Source organism: Pelophylax lessonae (assembly GCF_965119305.1).
Source record: "Pelophylax lessonae genome assembly, chromosome: 2".
NCBI classification, from domain to species: Eukaryota; Metazoa; Chordata; class Amphibia; order Anura; family Ranidae; genus Pelophylax; species Pelophylax lessonae.
The window spans coordinates 71,278,635-71,298,626 of NC_138769.1; the positions used below are offsets into that span (position 1 = coordinate 71,278,635).

The 19,992-nt window shown below is 37.8% G+C and overlaps 1 protein-coding gene across 1 annotated transcript in view; it reads left to right on the forward strand.

Moving 5' to 3' along the window:
- The window catches only part of ROBO1 (roundabout guidance receptor 1), a gene marked incomplete at its 5' end in the record, with an annotated part of 1,547,889 nt that overhangs the window by 241,872 nt on the left and 1,286,025 nt on the right, over positions 1–19,992 (forward strand). The window contains one exon of the mRNA XM_082246143.1: positions 16,589–16,716. Within this exon, the coding sequence (XP_082102269.1) occupies positions 16,623–16,716 (94 nt within the window). The remainder of the gene's footprint in view (positions 1–16,588; positions 16,717–19,992) is intronic.

Sequence of the window (19,992 nt, forward strand, 5' to 3'; positions counted from 1 at the left end):
GGTTCTACATAAATGGCTGACCAAAGTATGGTGGACATAACATATTACTGAAATAATATGAGGGCAGAAATGCTCTGCAGGTTACTAACTTAAACCCCCCACCGCCTTTCATAATCTGTCTGCACTGCATAGAGAAATCACTGTGTCTAATATCATTCATGTAAGTAAAAAAAAAAAAGTTTTTTCATCAAAATGGTGGTGGTGTTAGGTAAGAATGGCAAATATAGGCAGACTTCAGCTAAAAAATAAAATTTGTTAGGTGCTGATGGAACAAAAGCTATTGACTTTTTTTTGTGTGCCTGGAGTTAGGATTTAATGCCCGTTGAGAACTACTATATCTATAAAACGTTACCCATTGAATAAAATAACATTCAATGTATAACTGTCTGTATTCCTGTGTTACCTGTGTCTTCCAATTTCAGGTTTACTGGAATGACAAGCAGTATAATATGTATGGATGGAGTGAATAACAATCATTCACTATAAGGGAGTGAAAGACCTATTAGCACCCACTGATTATTATTGTGGAAACCACAATGATTCATAAAGCAAAACAGATATTCCAGCTGTTTTTTACTCATCCAAGCCATCATAAGCGCTTAAGAGGCTTTCTGTTAATGCTGATTTTATTTAATACACCCTGGTATAACATTGATTTTAAACCATGCCATTTAGTAGTCACAAATCTAAAATATTATGTTTCATTTTCTCATTCCTAGCTGGTGTGGAAGGAATACAAAATTGTCCCACTGACATTTAAAAGATGGCATATTGCTTCCATTCTCTGGATTACAAATTTAATCTGTCACATTATATGAGCGTTAAAATAGTAGTTTGGTTGCTTCATATCTTGTTTTCCCCCCGAGACACTTTATGCATTTTATCAGCTGAATAAATTAGGCAATTCAAAGTCCAACTGGTTTGTCGTCCTGATGGCTTTTGGGGGCCCTGTCAATCCCCGTAGCCTTTTCCCTCGGCCCAGCTGCACGGGTCTGAAATCGCTCGCCTGGTAATTAGGTATTTATCAGATTGTTTCTGAAAAGCCACGAGAAGGCTATCTGACACAATTATCTTTTAAAATTGAATCCCCTTTTTTAAGCCCTGCTGAGGACATTCAAAAGCAAGATGAATACTTAAGACTAAATGGCTTTCAAAGCCCTCTTGCCTTTTTAAGAACAAAAATAGGAGTAAAGCCAAAATACCATCTTGGGAGAATATTCTGTACCCTTTGTGGCACTGTATCCCTCCCTTTGTTCTCAGCCTATCATTTCATCATTATTTTATAAGCTAAATTACTTCTATCTGTCACTTCTTGGCACTGCCAAATGTCTATCAGTCTTCAAGAATTCTAAGGTCTTTCTTCAGCAATGATCCTTAAAATTAAAGGTTATTCTGTCTTGGTCCCTGAAACCTGCCTCATAAATGAAATACATCTATAATGTTATCTATCATAGCTAAGGTGGCAGAACTGCTACAACTGTCAAAGTCATTTTCTTTACCTTGACAATGGCTAAGTAGAAATCCTTTCAATAGGAAAATCTTAAACTGTTCTGTGGGGTTTAACCAAGACATGTTTATGTGAGAGAGAGCGATATATTAGAAATGGTGAATGGAATCCATTTCTGGTGTGTTATCCGTACTTAATTATGTCTTAAGGGTAGTGTTCTGGGTGATATCAATTATAAATTGCACTATTCTGTACAAAAAGACTTTGGAGGGCTCGTTACTGAAGGCAATAGAAACATAAAAATTGATTGAACAAGTTCATGGAGAGTACATCTGTTAACAATATTTAGGATCACACATAATATTTAAAGTCCTGTTCAAAATGTGATGGTAAGGAAGAACATAGGATTGATACTCTACATCCCTGGCTATAGTGTAAAAAATATCTGCTGTGGATACATGGTTCTTGTATTGTTTGGCAAAAATGTCAAAGAGAATCCATGACATCAGGTTGCTATGATATAAAAATCTCTTTATTTTTTAAACTTAAGCTATATTATTCTGAGAGGTCAGCATTGGAAAAACAGAGATTTAAGAGAGTTAAAGGGCCACTATCAAAAATGAATATAATTGTATGTTATCAGAGCAAAGGATAACTGTATCTGTCAAGTGAGGATGGCCCCACATTGATCCAAATTTGGCCTCTGCTGAACCAACTAATTTTTGATCAGTGTGTTGCCAGCTTAAGGCCTTATTCACACCTCTCTGGTGGGATATCTTGCATTATCATAAGCAAAGTCCATATCAGAGAGGCCTCAGGGCCAGTTAAAAGCAGCAGAAGCACTGCAGATCCAAACAAAATAAAAATTAAACCAGCAGAACAGTACTGTTAAAACGGAAATAAAGGCTAGATTACTCAACTTTTTTCAATGGTCCTGTCCCTTGCCCTTTCTTCAATCTAATGGCTAATTAGCAGCCATCTTATTGACCAGTGCAGGAGAACTTCCCAACTGCTCATGAGCTAGTAATCCCAGCACACAGGGATTGGGCCTGCTGCTGTAAGCTGGGATACACATGTGCTGCTCAGTTTACATGCTGGAGATCGCTGTGAGCAGGCAGATAGGCATGTTTTATTGCAGAAAAGACATTGCAGGTATCTTCTGCAGTAAAAAACCTGCCTGCTCTCAGTGAGTAACAACAGAATGTTAGTTCCAGTTTAATTTAATGGCATTCTGCCAAGAACGCCTTATGACCGCAAAGTGACCGATTTATACAGAGAGCAGGTCTGGTCACCTTGTTAACTGAGTCCCTATGTACCCCCAAACTCCAGTTTTCAACATTTTGTTTTCTGAAATGTCAGGGCATTGAAGTTATCAGCTTTTCTTTTTCCAATATTCTGGCACGGATTTAAACTATCTAGAGAATTGTGTACTTTTTTGCCTGCTACCACATAGAACTATAGACATTGCTTTTGTGCAGTAGTCTGTGCAATGATTCATCCCATGTGAGTATTATTCTTTCAGTATAAAAAGCAAAAGTAAAATATATTTCATTAAAAGAAAGACATAACTCAAAATCTGTACAAGACAATTAAAGCAAACCTGTACTGTAAGGCATGTAGGATGCAGTTTCCAGCCTTGCCTTTTGAAAATGTTGGCTCTAGCTGTCATGTTAATCAAGGGGATTCAGGTATTTATTAGATACTTGCCAAGAACAGCTATACAAATCAGGAGGTCTGACTTCAGAATATTCATGTTTGTTTGGGGTCAGTATAGTATCAAAGCTAGAGACAAATATGCAACTGATAATGACCTCAGGAGGAGGTCACAATTGTGGTCTTTATATTTCGCTCAGTATATTTTTTAGGATTATATGCCATCTATAGGATACAGTCCAACTATCAATACTTTCAGCCAGTCATCATTTCAGAATATCCCCACTCATTTCTTTCTTCTTAAAGATACCTTGTAACTGAGAATCTCTTAAGATAGAAGCACTTTTTTTGCTGAGCCAGGTGAATATTTATTGAGACATTATGGAACCATTTGCATTAATAAATAAGAGGGTGCAAATTTTAGCCAAAACAAGTGCAATCATGAAATAGCAAGATTGTCATGCCAAAATTAAAGAATGGTTAGCACCAGATACAGCAGGAAAGGGAAATTGTGGTAGTTGTAGGCTATTGGAGTTGGTACTGGGTAACCAATAGTTTATGATGGTCCAATAGATCAGTAGACTGTTTTTGAAAAGAAGGGTTTTGAGGATTTATTTAAAATTGTTGGTTGGAGCTAATATACTGTAAGTCTAATATAAGGAAAATAGTTTAAGAGAATGGAGAGTTGCTCAAGAGAAATCTGTAGCTTGTCATCAGTGTAGAGAACATTAGCAAATCAGTGAAGGAGCAGAAAGGTCGGCTTGGGTTATACTGGTATATGTGATCAGAAACATAAATGGGACATGAGCCGTGAAAAGATTTGAAAGCAAAGCACAGTAACTTACATTTTATTCTTAGGTTGACTGGAAACAAGTAAAGAGATTGACATAGAGGGGCAGCAGGTGAGGAATGGTGGGAGTGATAGATCTTACAGCAGCATTTATGATAAACTGTAGAAGTTAGAGTCTGGTTAGTGCAAGTTCAGGCAGGACTGATTCCCATTAGTCACTGTCTTACCCACAATACCACAAAAGGGACATCCAAGGTCAAAGCCATTATACCCTCTTTATATGTGTAGGCTATAACAGGTAACTGAAGTACACCCACACTGAAAGGAAAACTCCAAAAAATAAAAACAAGGCCAATGTAAAGCAACATAAACTAAGCCATGTTACTGACAGCACTGTCCTAACTACAAAGCCGCCACGATAACACATTCCTAGTTACAGAAATAATTAAACCTTATATAGATGATATTAGATTCTGAGATATTATTTTGTTACTACTTCTTTTCATGTTTAAAATTTTTTGTAATATCAAATAATTATTAGGGGAAATTACACAGTGTAAATAAGAGGTTAACATTGCTGATTCCCATCTCAGAGGGCTATATTGACCCAAAACAAGCATGCAGATTTGAAAGTCATTGTGAAGTCCGAAAACAGAAATGACTAAAGCTGTTGGATCAGCACAATAGCAAGGCAACTACATTTATCAGAAGTAGAGGTCAGCCATTGTAGTTCTATGTTCTCTCAGCACAGGCTTACTTTGAAGTGATGCTGTCAAAATATGGGAGCTGCCATTGGGAGCAGCTTGCTCAGGGGGCAAAAGGAGGAGCCAGGAGCATTGCTCAGAGCAGGTAAGTATAAGATGTTTGCTATTTAACTTCTAGACCGGACCCCTTAATGACCAGGCCATTTTTTTGCGATACGGCACTGCGTTACTTTAGCTGACAATCGCACGGTCATGTGACTTTGCACCCAGCCCAAATACAATTGATGTCCTTTTTTCCCCCACAAATAGAGCTTTCTTTTGGTGGTATTTGATTGCCTCTGCGGTTTTTATTTTTTTGCGCTATAAACAAAAAAGAGCGACAGTTCTGAAAATATATATATATTTTTTACTTTCTGCTATAAAAAATAAATAAATTAAAAAATCAAATGTTTTCATCAATTTAGGCCAATATGTATTCTGCCACATATTTTTGGTCAAAAAATAAGTGTATATTGATTGGTTTGCGCAATAGTTATCGCGTCTACAACAAGGGGATAGATTTCTGTCATTTTTATTTATTTTTTTTACTAGTAATGGCGGTGATGAGCAATTTTTAGTGGGACTGCGACATTGCGGCAGACAGATCAGGCACCTAACTGACACTGTTGACACTTTTGAGGGGACCAGTGATATTACTACAGTAATCAGTGCTTAAAAGAGGCACTGTTACTGTACTAATGACACTGGCAGGGAAGGGCTTAACACTAGGGTCGATCAAAGAGTTAAGTGTGTCCCTAGGGCAGTGATAGTGAACCTTGGCACCCCAGATGTTTTGGAACTACATTTCCCATGAGACTAAGCTACACTGCAGAGTGCATGAGCATCGTGGGAAATATAGTTCTAAAACATCTGGGGTGCAAAGATTCACCATCAATGCCCTAGGGGATGCTTTCTAACTGCGTGGGGGATGTGCTTACTAGATACTTTGTTAATCTCTGACAGAACGGTGGTCTGCCTTGTTTACATAGGCAGATTGCCATTCTGTCTCTATGGGGAGCGATCACGGGTGGCCTGCGGACATTGCATCCGCTGGACCCGCTGATTGGCTCCCCCTCCGGTCAATCAGAGTGCGCGCCCCCACTAGCTATTACACGAATAGACGTACAGGTAGTCGACCTGCCGCAGTAAGAGTGTGGCGGCTGGTCGGCAAGTGGTTAAAAAAAAATTACCTTTAATACTACTTTAAGGACTGGTAAGATACAATATATTCAATTATTTCTGTTCTTAGTATTAGGTTCACTTTAATTCCTTTAGATGTCTCAATGTTGGTAACTCACATTTATTATGTAATGTGTACTTTTTGAAAGTTGGAATCTCTCTACAAATGCAGGAGCAATTGTGAATTACTGGGCTTGTTAAGCTCTTGGGCTCCATTGATGTGTTGTGCCTTCTGAGGCCATAAATTCCACTTTTGTATCTAAGCTTGTTTCACTTTTAATACATCACAGCTTGACATATACCTATCACTAAGATTTCAGACAGTCCTAAATCAAATCTAAATGTTTCCTCTCCATTTGTACTCTCGGCTCTGATTTACTTATTCCTTCCTAGCCTTAAAAGCCAGAAGTTATATCCTTAAATATAATTATTGAAAGCATTTATTAGCCTGCAGTACTTTGCTTTGTTACTTTTTTTTGTGTATGCCCTTTATTGTTACTTACATCATGCAGTTAATTCATGGTTTCAAGCTGGCAAAAAAACAAGTTAATTACATTTCATTCTAGTTCCTATTCTTGATTCTGTAAATTACAGTTGCCGAAAGCACACAAGAGAAGCAACGTTGAAAAGCTGAAATATTAGCGGAATAGAATTTACCTGGAGATGGTAAATACTCTGAAGCTAATTTTCCTAACCTTGCATGATACTAACTGAACTGACTATTTCAAATATAAAACAATTGATTAAGGTAAGATGTATTGCAGTAACACTGCAATTGCAATGCTAAATAAAATGCAGGTTTATTTACATTTTATAAAACAGGGAAAAATCTGCGCTAGATCAAGCAAAAAGAATGAAAAGGTAAGCAACCCCTTAACCAACTATGATACCAGCTGTAAATGATCAATAAAAATAAGAAACAGTGCTAAATTCTAATAGTGCAATCATGGATAATCATATAGTAAATAATGTGGCATGAAAACAACTAAACATGCAGTGAATAAATTATGAGCAAAAATATATCACTGAAAAAATGATAGAAGTGCTTTTCAATAGTAAAAAAAGTGCTTTTCAATATTAAACAAAAGTGTCTATAAAGTGCAAAAAATTGTATAAGTAACCTTGATTGATGAAATCCACCACCAAGTATCAATACTTAGTATACGCTTCTTACCAGATATCATAGACCATAAATTATAATGGTCATCAAAGCAAAAAATAACCCCACATCTGAGATAGATGGTGGCTGCTGAGCAACAGCTACAAATGGATCAGGAATAAAAAAATTAACCAGCATAGTGAAGCCTGCTAAAATTTAAGTCCTTTTATTTAAAATATATAAAAAGTACCTTTGATGAGTTGTAAACAGGCACAAATGAGTAAAAAACCAGCAGACTATCAGCTCTTGAGAAAAAAGCACCGTGAGTGACAGCTATGCAAGCATGATGTCTTCAGTAACAGCCAATCTCGGCACATTTTGTCATCAGTGACGTCTTCTCAGGTGCTGGGTTATTTTGTGCTTTTATGACCATTATAATTTATGTTCTATGCTATCTGGTAAGAAGCGTATGCTAAGTGTTGGTGCTTGGTGGTGGATTTCATCAAGCATTGTTACTTATACACTTTTTTGAACTTTATGGACACTTTGTTTAATATTGAAAAAATACTTTTTCTTTGAAAGGTCTTTATTTGCATCAATTTCATTATCTTAGTTTCATATGATTAATTTTTTCAATGATATATTTTGCTCGTAATTTATTCACTGTATGTTTAGTTGTTTTCACGCCACATTATTTACCATATGATTATTCATGATTGCACTATTAGGATTTAGCGCTACTTTTTATTTTTATTAATTTCATTTTAGCACTGCTAAAACAAACAATGGGGCTGTTTATAATGGGCTGTTTTACTATTTGTAGCCATTTTACTAACATTATGACAAATAAAAGAACACAATTACTATGGATTAGTGATGATATGAACATACCTGGATTTAGTTCAGGGCAAGTTAGGTGAATAGGACAAGCATTTTGTTGCTAAATCCAAACCCTATTGAAGACAATGGGAGCCAAATGTTAAAAACAGTAATGGCCATTTTCTAAACTAATATGCTAGGGAAGCAGCGATTTTGGTAGTTCTTAAAGTGAAACATGAAAAACAAAAACATTGCATAAATAATATGGATGATAGGGCACTCTGGATAACAGAAGACCTCCTTTAGGGAACAGTACATAAATATTCCTGGTCATGAAGAAGGAGCGCATGCTCTGAAACGTGTCACTGCCCCCTTTGACATAATTTCCGGGTATTTGCGTTCCATGCTGGTTCTGATAGAGCAGCTTCACTTACTGCATCTTAAACTGCACTTCTTTTCACTGCTGGTTGGCTGGCTTACTATCTGCAGTTGCCACAATTTGCAGGAGGCACTTCGCTGGACGCCATATTACTTTACGATGAGGCTGTATACTGCATATCTCTTGTAAGTGTTTCTAACCATTTTTTGTTACGAAAGCTTTTAAATACTGCACTTCTCTTCTGCTTTGCACTAAATAACAATAATGAGGGGTGAGTTATTGGGGCATGGGGGATTCCCTGACCCTGCCTGTGAAGTTTTACATGTTTGCAATGTATACAACCTACTACAACAAGACAGACCTTTACAAGGAAAAAGTGTGTTAAATTGCCTGTTAAAATGACAGCTCTTGGGTTGCTTCCTTCTGTTTTCACAAAGGGCCTGGGGATTACCTTCATCTATACCAGACCCTTATCTTAGATGGGGTTCTAATACAAATGTTATTGGGGGAACCCCACAAAAAAACAGCATGGCATTCCCACCTTAATTCATACTAGGCCCTACTGGTGTGGTATGAATTTTAAAGGGGACCCAATGCAAATAGAAAAAAGCAGTGTGAGGTCTCTCATCCCTATTTAACAGTTGATCATAGTTGTCTAGTATGAATTTGAAGAGGAAACCCCACACAAAAATAAAAAGTTGTGAGGTTACCAAAAACATTCATTTTTGTGAGCAAGCAGCCAGGCAGGTAAGGAAAAGAGGGCACCCCCCTCCAGAACCATACCAAGCCACATAGCCCTCTACTCATTCACAAAAAAATGGAAAACTGTCATTAAAGACAGACACAGTTTTTGAGAAGTCCCTTAACCACTTCCGGACTGCATAAATACTGCAGCAGGGCAGCCCGGCTGCACAAAATCAAGTATAGGTACGTGATTTTGTGTAGGGGTTCTCGGGGCCCATGCACGCCGCTGGAGCACTGCTCCCACTGTGATCAGACACAGCAGGAGACAATAAGCGGGTCCGGTGGCCGCAATGTATGCCGGCCAACTGGAATCATGGGGTGTCTGCCTGTAAAAACAAGGCAGACGGCTGTTTTGTCACAAGGCAGAGAGAGATCTTCTGTTTCAGCTAAGATGAAGTGGTTAATTAAAAAATAAAACAATCATGTCATCCAGCAATGAAGATCTACATCAGTTATGATGCCTCGCACCTGTGGACCCGTCAAAAACAAACAATCACTCACTGCCGTTGTCTCCCGGATGATGCTATTGACCATATTTTTGCAAAAGCATCACGGGATCCAATTTAAAAAATTGACCATATATGGCCATGCCCTCACAGGCAAGTTACTCAACTATGTTGAGGGCATTGAACTCGTATCCCCTTTCTTGGCCTGCCAGGCTTCATGCTTGCCTAAGGGTACGCTGTGGATTTTTGAGAGGGGACCTCACGCATTTTTTTTATTTTTGCATGAGGTACCCTCTTAAAATCCACACTGGTACTGAAGGGTATAGTATAGCATTTTTTCCTACCCCAAAGCCCCCCCCCTCCCTGACCTGCCAGGCTGCATGCTCAGGTTAGGGTCTGGTATGGATTTTTGGGGGTAACCCCACACCATTTAGTTTTCCATTTTTGTCTTGCAATGGTATTGTATTAAATGTCATTTTTTGTTCCCTTCAGTTTTGCTGCAGCAGGTTCTATACAGGGTAAAGATGTGCAAATTTACAGGCAGACTAAGGGGACCCTCCCAGGCACTAAATTTAAATTATTTTTCATTTTTATTGTTTCACTTTAATCATCATTAAAATCACTGCTCCTGTAAAAATGATCTTCTTTTAAAAAACAATTTGCATTGATACGTGTCCCCCAGGGAAGTACCCGGGCCCCCATACCCTTTTTATGGCCTATAACTTGCATACAAGCCTTCAAAATGGGGGCTTTTGACTTTTCAAGTTTGGATCCTATAGACTTTAATAGAGTTTGTGACTCAAGTCTAAACTATTTACATGTTCAGGAGTTCTGGTGCAAACCGAACAGGGGAGTGGTAAGCGCAACTTTACATCAAAGGACTGACATGCTGCAATATGTTGCATTTTGTTCTTGGCTCTAGATGTACTTTAATGAAGCAAACAGCAATAATGATGCATATGCTATACTTTACTATATTATACTACACTACACTACACTACACTACATTATACTATACTATACTATACTATACTATACTATACTATACTATACTATACTATACTATACTATACTATACTATACTATACTATACTTAGTAACCACCAAATGTTACTTACCGATTGCTTTCTTAGAACAACTATATTTTGCACATGGCTCTTCATAAACAAACTTGATGGAGTTATTCCTCCTTGGCTCCCTGTGATTTTAAAGTCATTTATCTTTAATGCTTCCAGTTTAGAGTAGAAAATGAAACATAATCTGGCTGTGCTTGAGCACACTTACATATTTATTTTTCTTTTTAGGACTTGGTTGTTTGTATTTTGTTGCTATTTTATATTTTATTGTGGTATTGCTGGTAAATTAGGTAAGGGCTATTTTTGCTTTATAGAGATCATTAAAATTGATTCATTTTGGTCATCTCATTTAAAAATCCAATTTCTATTTACGGTAGATACATGCACTTATATTGTGTCTTAAATGTGTCAGCTTCTAATAATAAAATTGTATACATAAACTGAGATTGCGAGCACCCATATAAAATTATCTATGCAAGCAAATTACTTTAGCAATACTATTTTCTCTAGAACATTTACTTTCTAGACAGAACAAGATTCTGGAAAGTGAAAAATGCGAAAAGATTGTATCAAACTAAGTCCTTTAAAGATAATTTGCACTCTGAAAGCTGTGGCCAGAAAAGGCAGGCAGGAAACAATGGACTAGTCCCTAGTATTGACTTTGGCCTCTCTGCAGCTGTTTTTAGTTAATCTTACATCAAAGGACACATAATGTTATTGTGTAACCAATGGGCTATGCAGCTACCTGCAGGTGATTGTACACTGGCAAAGCAATGATGCAAGCATAGCTCTGCAGAATCCACCCCATTCTTTGCATGTCTTCAGTTCAAACCTGATTTATGCTCTTTCATTTTTCTTCTCTGAAGCCCCTTGTTGGATCCCAATTCCAGGATTGAGACAGAGGCCATTTCACTGATCCTAATTACACCAGATTGGCCAAGGAGAATGTAGTACTTTGTCATTATCAACCTCCTGGTAGACTCTTTGTGCACCCTCTTCGATCATACAGACCTTTTGCCCTCAAGGGTTGGTCTATCAAACTACTTCTTGACCGTTAACCTTAGTGGTATGGCTGTTTAAGCCCTAGTCCTGTGCTATGATCATCCCTACACTCTTAAAGGATAGGAGGGGAGGTCAACCTCTCACATGATCTACCACTGCAGACGTACATCATTTGGTTTGAAGTTGGGCATTTTCATCCCAAGAATACTCAATAAGATAAATCCTGCCTTTTCTCCAGTTTGGTCTGGATCAGCCATGTTGGTTCTTTTTCAGAGACTGATTGCCTCCAACTCCTTAATGAAAGCCTTCATGCAGAGTGTTTCTCATATTTTGGCCTCTGTACCTTCTCCATGGCATCTCAACCTGTCAGCCCTTTAGAGACCCTCCTTTGAGTCTATTAGTAATATTGCTTTATTATTATACCTTACTCATAAAATTGTCATCTCATCACTATCAACTCTGTTAGGCAAGTTTTTAAGTTGCCAGTCTTGACCCATGAAGAATATTTTTTTTCTTTTACACAAGGCAAGGATGTCCTGCAGCCAATGGCCCCTTTTCATCCAAATATGGTCTTTTCTTTCTACCCTAATCAGGATTTGGTTTTACCATTTTTCTGTCCTGCTCCTATACATCCTAAAGAGGTTCGTCTCTATTGCTCATATGGCTTTCAACAATCCATTTTTATTTTTGCCATTCCTGAAGGCCACTGCAAGGGCATTGGGATTATTGTTCCACTATCACTAGGTGGATTTAACAGCTCATTATTGTGGCCTATGTCCTTAGGAACAAAGTTCCCCCTTCCCTGGATAAAGTCAAACTCTACTAGTGTTAGTGCTTCCTGGGCTTTTCAGCACCAGACTTTATTTTCTTAACTCTGCAAGGCTGCCATCTGGTCCTCTGTTCCCATATTAATTAAGTTTAAAAGTTTTGATGTACTCCAAAAAAGATTTTTTACAGGTAAGACAAAAATTACATATTTCTCATTACTAACTCACAATGCTTTGTTGTGCATTGCCTCGCTGTATGGAGGTGACCCTTCTTGTAGATACATAGTTTTGCTTCCTTGTTGCACAACATCCAGCTATGAGAACAGTAAGCAGCACAGTAGGGACATCACCAAATTACACTCCAAATCTTGAGAATAGTAATCAGAGGCAGCTGCACCTTAAATTTTACACTGCAGATTTACAACTATGAGGCTTTTGGCACACTAGGCACATAAAGTGCATTGCTACTTTACAGGAGGATTCAAGGCTAAAGGTAATTTTTTTCAGTATACTGATAAATCTTTATTTTTTGAGTTTAGATCCACTTTTAAACTGAATTCCAGCTATTTATTAAATGTGTTTAGAAAGACAGAAGAAGGGCTATACCCTCTCTTTGGTTTTATGGCTGCCTTTGTCCAAGTTGGGTGGATTTACCTTTGTAAACTTGACACATTTCCACACATCACTAGGAAGCTTCCCTATTCTTCCCATAGCTAAAACAAGAAGTGAGAGGAAATATCTTCAAAGTGATGGAACCTTTGGTTGACACCAGGGTCATTGGAACTGGTGTCCTCATTGGAAGATTTCTCCTCTAATTCTGTTCTAGTTAAAATCCAAAATTTGGGATCCCAAAATTGTGCCCTGGGCACAATTTGAACGCATATCTATTTGAAATCACTTACAAAGGCAATAACTAGTTTTTTTAACCCGGTGCTGGCCCACCACCTCTGTTTCCTCTCCCACCTCCTCTTTTGCTTCCTTCCTTTTCTATCTCTCCCCTTCCTCTATTCCCTAATTCCCCCTGTCTCACTTCCTATTTCCCCCCCTGGCATCTTATAGGAGGCTAACCCCCTCCTTTCAGTGAGGGAACTCAGAACCCATATGTTTCGCAACCTTTCCATGGTGCATGGGTTTGGCCCCATTCCGAAAATTATAATCCTTTCTCCTCCTACAGTGTCAGGGGGATTTATCTTTCCTTGTATTTACACTTAAGTTTATAACACTTATATCTTTTTTCTTGCCCATTTATACTATCTGAACTTGTTATACTTATGTAATCTCTAATAGGTCGCGTACTGTAACGACCTCTTGTCTAGGGATGATCAAACCTTTCAAAAATCAATGGGACCCGAACTTCGGTAATCAAAAAACCCAATTTTGAAGCCCTAAAACCCAATAAATGCCCCTAAAAAGTGCCTAGGGTTCTGGGTCATGCCCCAGAGACTATTAATCACACAAAAAAAGTTCTTAAAAATTGTAATTTTTGATAGAGAGCCAATTATTGAAAAAACTATTGAAAAAAAATGAGATTTTTTTTAATTTTGACTTTGGATTTAGTGTCTGGGGGGGTCTACAAAGTGTACCTGTGAAGTTTCAGCTCTGTAGCATGTCCAGAACCAGAAAGAAAAAGATTGTTTATATTAGGTCACTTATAGAACAGGGATATGGCTCCGCTATTTTCACACCTTGCCGGTTTTGTAGCAAATGTTTTTTTGAGCATTTTTTGGGGGTTATTGGAGGCAAGCATAACATCAGAACTTCTGTGTAGGGGTATATATACACACACACTTATATGTATATATACACATACACATATATAGGTGTGAAAGTAGCAGAACATTATACTTGCGCTAATAAAATAATTAACACCAATATGGCTCCGCTTCTTTCACACCTATATGTGTGTAGGTGTATATATACATATATGTGTGTGTATATATACCCCTATACACAAGTTCAGATGTTTTGCCTGACTCCAAAGACCCCAAAAAATGCCCCAAAAAAACGCTTGCGCCAAAAAAAATTGCCCCGGTGTGTTATTGCAGGCTTTTTTTTTGGGCATTTTTACACATATATGTGTAGGTGTATATAGACATACATGTGTGTGTATATATACCCCTATACAGTTCAGATGTCATGCCTGACTCCAAAGACCACAAAAAAATGCCCCAAAAAAAAGCCTGCAATAACACACCAGCGTTTTTTGGGGCATTTTTTGGGGGGTCTTTGGAGTCAGGCAAAACATCTGAACTTGTGTATAGGGGTATATATATATACACACACACATGTATGTATATATACACCTACACATATATAGGTGTGAAAATAGCAGAACACTATGCTTGCGCTAATGAAAAAAGTAACAGGCATATGGCTCCGCTCCTATAACACGTATATATGTGTATGTGTATATATACATACATGTGTGTGTATATATATACCCCTATACACAAGTTCAGATGTTTTGCCTGACTCCAAAGACCCCAAAAAAATTCCCCAAAAAAAAAGCCTGCAATAAAACACCTGGGCGTTTTTTTTTTGGCGCGGGCGTTTTTTTTGGGCATTTTTTTGGGGTCTTTGGAGGGAGGCAAAACATCTGAACTTCTGCATAGGGGTATATATACACACACACTTATATGTATTATACACATACACATATATAGGTGTGATAGGAGCGGAGCCATATGCCTGTTAATTATTTCATTAGCGCAAGCTTAGGGTTCTGCTATTTTCACACCTATATGTGTGTAGGTGTATATATACATACATGTGTGTGTATATATACCCCTATACACAAGTTCAGATGTCATGCCTGACTCCAAACTTGTCCTCAAAAAAACCCTATAAACGCCTGCAGCAAAAAGCAGGCTGACCGGAGAGAAGCCATATCGCTGCTCTGAAAGTCACATAAGAGAAAACAATCTTTTCTCTATAGCGGTCACCCTGAAATGGAAGGGTTTGGTCACCCTGCCATAGCAGTCAGTGTCAGTTCACCCTACACTACACTACTGTCACCCTGGCACTTAACACTTTCCCTACAGAAACTTGATTTTTGAAGCTAACTAAAGTGGAAAATAGCACCCTAACTACACTAGATATCCCTTTCCTCACACTAATAATTGCTAAATGACACTTTGAAGCAGAAGTAACAGAACTGCTTCCACTCTCTTCCATGTCCCTGTATTAAAATGGTAGAAATTTGGCGGGGGCTATCTTATATACTGGGGGGCGTATTCACTAATGATTGGCCTCTGGACCCCCTAGTCACTCCAATCACATTCCTAGCATTCTCCTGCCCCCCTCAATTGGCTTTTACTAATGGTTCTGGTCCAATCACAGGCTTTTAAAGCCCATTTCCTGGCCCATTGCATTTTGGTCGGTTCTGGTTGCCGAATTCCAAACTTTTTCAGCAAAAAGTTCTAAATTCGGCCGAACCTCCAAGAGTCAATGTTCGGGTCGAACTGATGGTCGACCCGAACCGTTCGATCATCCCTACTCTTGTCATCGTTAAACTACATGTATGGAATTGTGATTGTATCTTCTTTATTGTTCTATTAATAAAAAAGATTAAAAATAAGAAAGGGTGAATCTCCCTAACAGGAGCACAGACAGCAAAAAAAAATATAAAACTGACAAGTGTTCCAATTTCTTTTCACTTTATCCAAAACTAAAAACATGTTTTGCTTTTACTTCATTGCAGCATTACCTTATGTAATACAGATGTTTTTTTTTTAATAAAAAATTGCTGGATTTGCTGGGTTACTTGTAGACCCTATACAGCAGAGATCAAAGTGGAGGAGGAAAAAGCAGCCGTAGGAATCAATCAATTGTTAACATGCAAGGTTTTTGATAGGAGAGAAGAGCAGAGTGCCAGAGAGGAGAACTCATCGGTATGCCGTTTCTTCTTTCATTGTCCAGTCATAGGTTGGGGATGGAGAGGAGACCTGTATGTATAACTGAATTTCGGTGTGTGGTGTGCAATCTCAGCATTTGATGAACAGAAAACAAATTGCATTTGTGGAATAAACTGTGGGCTTGGAGTACAGCCTTAAATGAGTACTCAAAGGTTCTTTTTAATAGAAAGGTATAATCGAATTACTTACTATGGGCAAAACAAGCAGTCATTTTATTAATCAGAAACTTTTAATCAAGAAGGTGCTTGTTTTTTTTTTTTTGTAATGTATCTGCAGAGCTTGTGAAATTCATATTATCAAAACTCTTGACTTAGCACATTGTGACAAAGTGTTCTCCTTTTATGATGTCTCTCTGCCATTCAATAATTTCCCGTAAAGTACTAAATTGTGGAGTGCAGCTTTTCTTATTGAATGTCAGCTGGAGTAAAATGTATGCTTTTAAATTAATCATGTCATTTGTCACTGTTCTCCTTGAAATTGACACAGAGGCAGCGAACACTTTCCAATCTCACTTTTCTTGCATCTTTCAGATAACATTGAGGTAATGCACTACACGGGGTCAAGATGAAATGGACAAAACCTGCTTCATTTCTTCAATCACAATCAGTGGTTTTTGCTTTTCTGTTTTTTCAACCTTTATTTGGACAACTCATTATAGGTATGTTTAATATACTTATTTAATATGTACTCATGTGTTATTGCTCTTGTTTATGCACATGTTGTCATGTGCAGGTCTATATACAGTATATATATAAATATATATATATATATATATATATATAAGGAATCTCCCATCTGTGCATAATGGAAGCCACCGTGGTCTACTTGTATTGTTGGTGACTAAGTGTGAAGAATCGTAAGCTGGCCATACATTCGTGCATTTATTTTTACATTTTTTCATTTTAATGTTTGATTTTCTAAAAGTTAGTGGGGTCAAACTGTCTTTAGTTTTTGACCACAGTGACAAAAAAAATTGAAAGAGCAGGATGTAAAATGTTTCTCCAACAATCACATTTCTAACAGTTTTTGACGTACTTTTGAACAACATTCATAAAGTCATCAAAGCTACTGATAATAATTTTGTTTGAAAACCACTAGTGTACGGCCAGCTTTAGAGACCAGGCATTTTAGTTTGGGATGGTGTGGAAGAGAACATGGGGGTCTGTGAAAAAGTGGGTGTGACCTATCAACAGTGGGTGTGGCTCAGTATGTATGGTTTAGTTTTATTAAGCATGGGAAATCAAAGCATGGCTTTTATTTACAATACAATAACTTTTTTTTCTATTCTCCTGGACATTGTTTGTATTGAGTGAGGGAATTTATCTAGTAAGAGGATGCATGAATTGTCAAGTTTAAAATCAGACAGGAGGCTACGGTATCGGGGGCTTCTCTAAGGATATGCAATATCATATTTTCAGATAAGTCAGTTACAAAAAATGAAGTGGGTCCTTGAATTCAATGAACATGGGCAGATGTCTTACTAATTATTTGCCACAGATTTGCAGGTGTAAGTTAATTAATAAATATTGTGTGCAGACAAGATCGAGAGGTCCGTCATGTTTTTAATGTAATACATCATAAATTATTGATTTATACCAAATAGTTACCTAATAATGGGGTATGGGACTGTATCTCTAAATAATTAAAAGATTGAAACACAATCCTCTGCATTACTGAGCCTGAAATCAAAGTAAAGAAGAAAAGACTTGATGTGTGAAATGACATGCAAGTAATGTTGTCAGTAACGTGACCTCCATTTTTTTTCTTGATTGCACACAGACAACAGAAAACATCTCATTGTAACAAGCGGGTGTATTTCTGATTTGCTATTTTTATATAAATAAATGTGATTAAACCAATATGATTTTCTTTTAGCTGTTCCGTTCCTAGTTATTCATGTGTAAGGTAAATAAAATAGGTATTGTGCTTCTTCTGATTTTAAGTCAGACAAAGGTAGTATTGGGTTATCCATTACGTGCTTTTAATAAAAAAAAGAAAAAGGTTATTTTTTTTATTTTTATTTCAAATGTTTATTTTTTCTTCACCTTTACATGCAAGTCAACCTGTTTATTTTTAAATATAGCCCTGTGAAAGGTGCCTACAACTGTCAGTTTTTATGTATAAGGTTCATACCCTCAAAAGAAGACAACAAACTGGTTCTGTAACTGTTTAAGGCACCGGGGCGGCATGCGGCCCTTTGAAACTCTTTGTGTGGCCTTCGGGGCCCTAGCCCCAATCTGTGTGTTCCCTATTGCCCTGGTATAGCAATGATTTCTATAAATCTCATGTAATATAGTCTACTGTGACTCCAACTCCTATAACATGTTCACAGTCTCGGACAACTCCTATAACATGTTCACAGTCTCTGACAACTCCTATAACATGTTCACAGTCTCTGACAACTCCTATAACATGTTCACAGTCTCTGACAACTCCTATAACATGTTCACAGTCTCTGACAACTCCTATAACATGTTCACAGTCTCTGACCACTCCTATAACATGTTCACAGTCTCTGACTTTCTCCTGCAGCACATCCACAGTCTATGACAGCTGTGTTTAATTTTATGATTGTTATTGTAAAATGATAATACATTTTCTGATTCTGATTCTGATCTCTTGTATCATGTCTGCAGTCCCTGGGCAGCTCTTGTATTAGGACCGCAGTCTGTGACCTTCTCATGTATCAGGTCTTCAGTTTCTGAACATCCCATATACATGTCTGCAGTCACTGAGCATCTCTTGTATTTTATCCACAGTCTCTGATCATCTTCTGTACCATATCTGTAATCTCTGACCATTCTTCCGTACCATGTCTGCAATCTCTGACCATCTTCTGTACCATACCTGTAATCTCTGACCATCTTCTGTACCATACCTGTAATCTCTGACCATTCTTCTGTACTTTGTCTGCAATATCTGACCATCTCTTGTACCGTGTCTGCAGTCTCTGACCATTTTCTGTTCCATGTCGGCAGTCTCTGACCATTTTCTGTACCATGTCACCAGTCTCTGGCTATCTCCTATATTATCCTGTTGAGTGTCTGTTGTCTCTGACTTCAAATATTCACTGAATTCTAAGTATGACCCTTTGGTGATGTGAGGGGCCACATTTGAGGTCCCCCATATCAAATAAGTTGACCATAACTAGTCTAAGACCTAGTTGTTACTTGCAGTTGAGCCACACTTCCCCCTTAAGCTGGAAAGGCAGCCATACTGGCGTTTACACATACCTTAGCCCTAATGCCTTGTGTCACAGTGCAGCAAAAATTATATCATGTCATGTTCGGTGGCCAGTACCTCTGTCGAACACGACATAATAAAGTGAATAGGACCCCACCAAAACCGAGAGCCAGGTGCTAGTCTCCTAGTTGCAGAGCAGTATTTCCATTAAAAAATCCCCCTTGCCGCTCTTTGAAAAGCGATCCACCGCGAATCACTAGCATAGATAAACAAAACTATAAACAAGCCCTAAAACTATTAGCTGGAGTTGGGCTTTGATTTATTTGTCACTTACTTGAAATCTACTAGAATGCTGCAGTGATTTCTCTCCAAAACAAAAAGCTTTGACACCTTGCTGAAGGAAGATGAACACAGGATGCCCAATAAAGGCTTTGTCATTACAGTTGACTGACTGCATCACACATGTCATTTTATTTTCTTTGATTGTAGTTCTACTTTAAGTGGCCTGATCCTTTAAATTGTATTTTTAGAGTTGCAACCCAGATTTATATAAAATATGAAAACCTTATTTTGAACTGTTTTGTTCTGTTGTATTATACACAATGCAAACAGAATCTTTCTGATCTGTAAAGCTCAGTAACCTGGCACACTTTTAAGAAGCTTTGTAATGTAATATTTGTTACAAAGCTTTAATCTCTAGGTTTCAGCATGTTCTGTTCTAGTTTTGTTGCCCAGCACTCTATGAATAATT